This window comes from Barbus barbus (assembly GCF_936440315.1).
Source record: "Barbus barbus genome assembly, chromosome: 29".
NCBI lineage: Eukaryota > Metazoa > Chordata > Actinopteri > Cypriniformes > Cyprinidae > Barbus > Barbus barbus.
Window position 1 is genome coordinate 7243484 of NC_136757.1, and position 8630 is coordinate 7252113.

Here is an 8630-nt window from a genome sequence, read left to right on the forward strand (position 1 = left end):
GTTTGATAGCAAAATCCATGATATTTTTGGGAGAGCAGAAGCGATGTTTTATATGTCTGTAACGCAAGTTTACAGATGTCTCGTTTGCTTCCTGATTATTGGTCGATGTGTGGACTTCCTGTGCCTCATAACAAAAGACTTCACTATTCATTCCAGTATTTGCACAATGCATTCGCCAACAGCTGGATTCTGACCTAGTTTTCCAAAACAGATGAACAGTTCTTTATGATTTCTGCCAGAACTGATGATGGACAGTGTGGGCTTCCTGTCGCTTTCGGTGTAAAGGAAGTCACTGTGAAATCGGAAGCTGTGACAGAGGCCAATAAGCCATCGTCGAATTTACAAAAATCCCACATTACCAAGAACTGTGTTAATTGACGTCAATGAACTCTGGGTGTGATTGTCTGACAAGAAGTAAAGTATGACTTTAGTAGGCATCTTATCAGTTTTATTATTAAATGTCCTTTGAAGGGAAAGTTCACCTAAAAATTGTAATTCTGGCATCATTTACATGTCAGTCGAAACCTGTATTAAAGGTTTTTTATTTCAATTAAAACAGACAATTAAAGTCAGTGGGGTTCAGTGTTATCTTGTTCTTGACTCCATTGAGTTTCATTGTATTTAAAAAAATTCATACAGGTTTGGAACGACATGTAAATGATGACAGAATTAAAATGTTTGGGGTTGAAATGACATTTAATAATAAATTGGTAAGTATTGTTATGACTTTCATTGTATAGGCAAAAACAGTTGATACATAACATGACATAAATGGTGTCCACATAAGACAGTTCACCCAAAAATGACAATTTGCTCTTAATTTACTCACGCTCAGGTCATCCAAGATGTGTGACTTTTTTCTTCAGTAGAACAGAAGATTTTTATCGGATACCGCAGATGCCTGTGGCTCCTGATGATATGAGGTCTTATGAAGTGAAACGATCAGTCTGTGCAAGGAACTTAGTTGCGTTCCAGATGGTCTTCCGAATTCGCCATATTGAGCACACTGTAAAAAAGAAATTTTAAGGCCACCAGCTTCAGCAGATTTTTGAGTTTTCTCAACTTCTTGTTTTATATTTATACAACAAAAAGTTGAGAATCTCCTACAAAAATAAGTAAATCTGCTGAAGCTGGTGGCCTTAAAATTTTAAGTTGGCTCAACTTTTTTTTTTTTTTTTTTACAGTGCAGTTTACTCATTGTGTTATACCACTAATCTATTATAGTATGTTACTTTACTTGTAACAACCAGTTTCCATTGCATTACAAGTGTTGACTAATTCTGTCATTTACACGTTTCAGTAGTTAGCTGGCCACATTTCCTGGATTCAGAGGTTAATCTTGATGTGAATCAAGATTTTAGTTGAGATTCCCGTCTGTGTATCCGGCTTCAGTGAATCACACATTTCATAATACTGGAACTACAATAAAAATATTTCTAACGCTGGTTCAAGCCTGTAGGCAGAGGTTTCAACATGTGAATCCGCAACATATAACCACAGGTGTATAATTTACGTAAACGCCAAGGAATGATCATGTACACAACACCAGAGGAGTGTTTTCAGAGGGTCAGCACAGGATATGAACCAATAGGTGTGTTTCTCAAGGTGGAATAGGAGTGAGATTAGGCAATGTTATCTGCAGAGTCAGGTCACAATGTGAACGCAGGGCGGATGAGTGGTTTCATGAGAACTGATGGCACTTGTTGACTGAGATAATGATGTTGAATAAATAATTTTCATAATTTTGGACCCACTAAAATCTGGGCATTTTAATCCTATAACCCCTGGCATATGAAGTAATGAAAATCTTTTTTTTTTTATGAAAAAAATATTTTGATCTAGCTTTTATGGTGGTACATATAAGAGAACATGGAGCTCATTTTCATAGGAAAAAACACCTGTTTTATTCAGAGGCCCGAACTGCAAAAATTATTTTGCTGGACGTTATCAACAACTCAAAACAATCCCGATAAACGTCCATTCAGACTGTCTTAGAGAAAGAGTACAATTCTGTGTTTGTTGCATATCCATTTGTCAGAATACATCAAAGATTGTTTGTTTTTATAGATTAGTACTCAATAATAATCCATACTGCTTTTAAGTCCGTTCCATTATATTTTTTAAAATACAAATGCTTTTGGATTCAAACATATGGGTGTGCTCAGGGTCCAGATCTGTAAAGGTGCTGAGAGGCTGACGGATGTTCACAGCTGCCCATCTAGCATGTAAGGGTGGAGTACGCAGACGATCTGTTCCTCTGTGACGTCTTCAATCAGTTCCTGAGGCTCTGCAGGTTTAAATGAGTTGCACTGCACCGCTGGCCACTAGAGGCGCTATAGTGCGGTAACGAATCAGGTGCTGCGAACCTTCGTCCAAGTCCACAACGTACTCCCTGAGAGAGACAACAGCAAAGATATCCAAATAAATACTGTTTAGGAATAGATTTATGAATTCACTTGAATTTGCTCATTAAAATGAACAGGAATGCTGCCCCCCTATAGGACATTATACATTTTGATAAGAAAATCCAAGGCATTTTATTAAGCATTATTCAGTTTAGAGTAGGGCTGCACGATAAATCGCTTGCGATAGTCGTGTGCATCTTGTCAGTAAAGCCGGTTCTGTAATCAGTAGTAAATCTCCATCACGTGCTTTCAGATGAAGCAGAATTTACAGTGTACAGAGCCGTAGTTCACTGACATAAAAATAAAAGCCGACAATTTTGTTGATATTATACATCAATATTTCGTGGCCTAATGGATACAGAGTTGGACTTGTAACCTGAAGGTCGTGGGTTCGAGTCTCAGGTCCAGCAGGGATTGTAGGTGGGGGAGTGAATAACCAACACTCTCTCCAGCATCAATACCACGACTGAGGTGAGACCCTTGAGCAAGGCACCGAACCGCCAACTGCTGCCCACTGCTCCGGGTGTATGTTCACTACTGTGTGTACACTTGGATGGGTTAAATGCAGAGCACAAATTCTGAATATGGGTCACCATACGTGGCCACACACCACTTCCCTTTCCCTTTCAATATTATGAAATTGCACTGCGATAATAAAGTTGTTTGCGTAGCTTCTCAGTGAATGACAGCTCCGTGTAGTAAATGCTGCTTTATCTGAAAGTAAGTGAAAATACCACATTTAATAACATCTTTTTACTCCAAACTCACTTCATAATGTCAGTCAAGTGATTGAAATAAATCCTTCTGTGAGATGATGTGACTTTTTAAACCGAATAAGGCACACAACATATTTCATAGTATTCTAAGCAGTGATAAAGGCATTGCATTTAAGGAAAATTATAAGGAGAAGTACTCCGATAAATAATATATTGTCATAGTCGTGTGTTTATTAGTCACGTTGAATCAATGAAAGCAGTTAAATCTTCTGTTTATTCAGCAACCACTATAGGCATTTCCTGGGTTTCTTCTGCGGGGCATATCTGGAATTTCATAGGATGGAGATTTACTACTGATCACAGAACCATGCTTCATTGACAAGATGCACGCATGAATATAGCAGCTTTTGCCTAACATCGATTGCGATTTATCGTGCAGCCCTAGTTTAGAGTTTGTTTGTGTTTAATGCCATTCCAGCTTCTGTGGCTATTTTCATGGCGAGAAATATTATGGCTGAATTATATCATGTTTTTATCATTTATTTTTGCAAACTCTCAAACTGTATTTGGCTTAACTCTGTTAAAAATCTCTTGAAACCAGCACGATCTAATAAAACATGCTTGATGGATAAAGGGACTCGGCAGAGAGAACATGTTGGAGAATCTTCCCCTAGTATTAAAAACTTGTGTGTCATCCTGGATTGACCAATTCTACAGCAGGTATAAACAATCTGGTAAGAGTTTGGTTATGAAACAACAAACACTGTTCCAGAAACTAGTGCCCTCTCCTGCCCACAGGGCACTGCCTTCCTAACTAGGCTATAACCCGATTACTGGATTATCAGATTAGTGATCAACCAGTAGGGGTTTGATGGATTCCCAAACTTTATGTGTGACTGCTTTGAGCTGAATGAAAATGGTGTTCTTACCTCTGCTCATCTGTCTCAGGCTCCACCAGGATATTCTCCTGCCTCTCTTTCACTCTCAGGAACACAAACGAGTCCAGACACGGCTCAGGAACTTCACACAAACAAACACATACACCAATTAAACAACAACCACTGCCACCAGATAAAACCATCATAATTACAGCATTACATTTAGGTCTAGATTGAAAAATGAACACTACCGTTCAAATGTTGGGGTTGGTAAGATTTTTTTAACGTTTTTGAAACTCTCATGCTCACCAAGGCTGTATTTATTTGTACAATTTACAAAAAAAAAAAAAAAAAAAAGTTGTAAAATATTATTATTTTAATTGTAATATACATTAGAATGTAATTTATTTCTGTGATGTAAAGATGAAATTTTAGTATCATACTTCAGTCTTCAGTGTCACATGATCCTTAAAAAAAAAATGATTCTAATATGCTGATTTGCTGCTCAAAAACCTTTTTATATTATCCATGCTGAAAAAACATTGTGCTGTATAATATTTTTGTGGAAACTGATACTTTCTCAAAATGATCTAATGAATAGAAGGTTCCAAAAAACAGCATTTATTTAAAATAGTAATTTAAAAGTCTTTACTGTCCCTTTTTAGCAATTTAATGCATCCTTGCTGAATAAAAGTATTAATTTCAATCCAAAAAAGAACATTAGTGTATATGCTTTTCTGATCTATTTCTTATATATATATATATATATATATATATATATGCACACTCTGGGCTGGTTAGAATCTGTTTAGATGTAATCATCATCCAGGAGTTAGAAAATATATACATTTTATGTGACTGATTGGGCTGTGGAAACATCTAATTTTTCACTCTCAGAAAAAAATATCATCACCACCTCAAAGGTATATATTAGTAGTGAAATGGTACAAACTACTAGTATCTTTTGAAAAAGTACCGCCCAACTTCAGGGATCTTATCTATGCATGAACAGCTTGTAACTCTCCAAAGAGAAAGGAAAACTTGAAATCGCGTCACATGACCCCTTTAAAATATTAGTTTAAAACAACAAGAAATGTTGCTCACCAGCCTTTAGCATGTCAATGTTCTGCAGGTTCGGGGGCATGTGTTTCAGAGCCACGTTTCGGAGGTACACCTCTGTGTTGGCCAGATACCTAGCACACAACATATAACGTTTGGAGACCACACAACTGAATTAGATGACAGAAACACAGGCAATGACAAAAACACTCACAAATCTGCCCAAAACTCAGAAAATCAAAATGTTCTGGATCTGTTTGTACTTTACCACACGGTCTGCCAACAGCCTGATACAGACAACAGAAAGGATTAAGAATGAACTCACTCTTTAGCGAAGGCAAACTCTTCAGGAGAGAGAAATGAAGGATCTCCATCAGCACGTGACTTTTCTTTCTCCAAAACGTGAGGAAAAAACCTCTCTATCTGCAGATGAGACAACCATATATGTATAGACAAGTGCCAGATAACATAACTACTGTGCAATTTACCATTGCTTCACCTCAAAGCACACAGGATGCTGGAGATCATTTCTAGAGCAAAAAAACATCTTAAAGGGGGTCATCGGATGCCCATTTTCCACAAGTTTATATGATTCTTTAGGGTCTTAATGAAAAGTCTATAACATACCTTGGTTAAAATTTCTCAATGGTAGTGTAAAAAACATCTTTACCCTGTCAAAATCAGCTGTTTTCAGCACGCTGTTTTTAGTCCATGTGCTTTAAATGCTAATGAGCTCTGCTGACCCCGCCCCTCTCTTCCGTGGGGTGACGAGCAGACTGTAAACATCAGCCGCGAAACTGGCTAACTAGCACATTATTAGGAAAGGCGATTTGCAAAGATTCATAAAAAAACCCGTATGCTCACTTCTTCTGTAGATGAAGTTGGATCACGAATGATTCGCGTGAACAAACGCATTTAGGCAGATCAGGATCGGCGCATTCCCTTAAAAACGAAAGTAACGTTAATCCTCTGCGTCTTCAGAGGCTCAGATGTCGGGAGTAAATGATGACTGCTTAATTCATTACATCGAACTAACTAAACACCTCAATCGCTTAATCGGAGACATCTTGTCTTCTCCTGCACTGGAGGCTCTTAGCTCACTCAGGGCGGGTCTAAGGTGAGACGGCCTTGTCAATCAACTATCGTGTGGGGGGGTGGGGGGTTGGACTACGTCATTCTGACAGGACTCTCAGAACAGCCTGATTTGAGAAAGGGGATTTTAAAATACGGATTTAAAAAAAAAAAAACACTGGGTGGATTATCGGATGGATGTGTACACACACTTCCAACACACATTTATGTTCAAACAACTTGAAAAGTGAATTTTGCATCCGATGACCCCTTTAAAACCATCTGTAAGGACAGCTAGATATTTGACAGGGACTATCATAACCGAGTCTGTGAGAAAGACATATCCGTCACGTTACTCCAGAGGGAACTGTCTGTGTAATATGTGGAGTGTAAGTCACTTTGAATAAAAGCAGCAGTTAAATGATATTGTAGTTGTGTTCAGGATACCTTCTGAAGTCTTGAGCGCAGGTAGCTGCTCAGAACAAAGCGGATGCGATCGATCTCCATGCGATGCACACTGGCCTTCACATCCCCTTTCGTCACCCGCTGCAGATTTTCCTCCTGCATACACAAATATAATATACATAGAAATTTAAATATACTGCATTTAAAAATATATTAATTTTATGTAACTGGCTTTGGAAATATTCAAGGGGGGGGGGGGGGGGGGGGTTCTCACTGTAAAAACTAATTAAAGTTATTTAAATGACTTGTTTTAAAGTAATTTTGTGATTATTTGAGCATTATTGTGCATATTTAAAATTCTTGTATAAATATTTATGACAAAAGGTTTTATGTTTTTCATGTGATTTGTTTTAAAAAAAAAAATCTATGCAAAGTGAAAAAAAAGATTAAATTAAACAATGAAACCACATAAAATGGCTTTCCAGTTATAACACCCATATTCTTTCCCCTTAAACTGAAAACCTTGATAAATATAACATGCAATGTTTGACCATTGTAAAAAGCACTAAACACAGATCCATACCATGTGTGTGATCTGCTCCATCACACACTCCACCAACTCTGACTTGTTTTCCAACAGTTCTGGAGAAAACTTCTCATTCAGCCAAGCCTGAAACACAGGAGACTGACTGACACCGTTCCTGAAAGCATGTGTCTGCTCTCATATTATAGACTGTATCTAATGCATGCATTTATTTCTCAAATATATTATTCCCATAATGTGTAGCACTTTTTAAATACTAATATAATTAGCATCAATATGATACTAATAATAATTTTTAGCAAAAGTCTGAGCATAAAAACTAATTTGATAGGATTTTGGTTTCTTATTTAAACATTTTGATGTTTTTAATTTACTTTTAAATGCTTGAAATTGCTTTTGTAGACAAAAAACGACGCCTACACATGAATTTCTGCAGTTCTTTTAAATGCATTCATCAAAGAGTCCTTCCACAAAATATTCTGCAGCAGTTTTTAGCATTTATAAGAACAAATTAAGCAGCAAATCAGCATATTAGTATGATTTCTGAAGGATCCTGAAGACTGGAGTAAATAATGATGCTGAAAATTCACAGAAATAAATGACATTTTGAAATATATTACAATAGAAATAGTTGTCACATTTTTTTCTGATTACGTAAATGCAGCATTGGTGAGCAGAGACTTCATTAAAAACATAAAATCATAATGTTTACAAACATTTGTACTATATGTAGTGACCAAAAAATGTTAAGTATAACGAGTTTCTGTGCGTTTTATCATAGTTTTCCTATAAATACAGATGCGTCCAAACTTTTGACTGGTAACGTTACTGTATACTTAGACTTTATTCATAATTTGGGAGTTTCAGTGCGCTTTTATGGGAAATCATGTGACTGTCAGTAATGCAGTGTTATTGTTGGTTGGAGCACAGGTTAGATGTCTGACCTCCTCCAGTTTGTTGATGAGCTCCGCTGGGGTCATCACCTCCTCCTCCTGGCCCTCCTCTCCTCCGCTCACATCACCGGTGTCTGCCATACCTTTACAGGCGACTGCAGAGCAAACTTCACAAGAAACGCGGAATTAAATCCCAAACTCAGCTCTGTTTACATTCTCACGCGCGTTCAGGAACCTTCGGATGAAGAATTTCGCGCCAAAAAGTAACAACGTGTCGCCGTCATAACGTCAGCGTGTCCTCAAGCCGGTTAAAGTCGCGCAAGTCTGCGCAGTGCGCACCAATATAAAGATAAGAGGAGAAGCTTACATCCAATCTTATAGAAAAACTCATAAATAAATTGTAATTTAAATGATTGTATGACTGTATGTTTATGATTTATTTATTTTATATTATTAGTATATATTTAATTCCCCCACATGTTCTTGTTCTAATGTTTAAGTGTATCTTTCTGATATTGTTAATAAAAATAAAAAATCAAACATAAAAGACAATAAAAATATTAATATTAATAATATATATTTTTTTCATTATTATACTCATACCTTTTGTTCGTTAATATTCTGAATTGTTTTTAGCTTTATTTTTTTAATAATTATTT

The 8630-nt window shown here is 36.8% G+C and overlaps 1 protein-coding gene across 2 annotated transcripts; it reads right to left on the minus strand.

Moving 5' to 3' along the window:
- Positions 1 to 680: 680 nt before the first annotated feature.
- Positions 681 to 8304, minus strand: LOC306849816 (DNA replication complex GINS protein SLD5-like). Of its 2 annotated transcripts, XM_079385139.1 has the most exons (7): positions 8023 to 8304; positions 7118 to 7204; positions 6577 to 6690; positions 5384 to 5481; positions 5104 to 5192; positions 4051 to 4141; positions 681 to 2392 (listed from the first exon to the last, which is right to left on the minus strand). In XM_079385139.1, the coding sequence occupies exons 1-7, from the start codon at positions 8110 to 8112 to the stop codon at positions 2296 to 2298; spliced, it is 666 nt and encodes a 221-aa protein (XP_079241265.1). In that variant the 5' UTR covers positions 8113 to 8304; the 3' UTR covers positions 681 to 2295. The 2 variants fall into 2 exon arrangements, with proteins under 2 accessions (XP_079241265.1, XP_079241266.1); XM_079385140.1 differs by lacking the exon at positions 7118 to 7204 and having other exon boundaries at positions 1884 to 2392; positions 8023 to 8236.
- Positions 8305 to 8630: the final 326 nt, after the last annotated feature.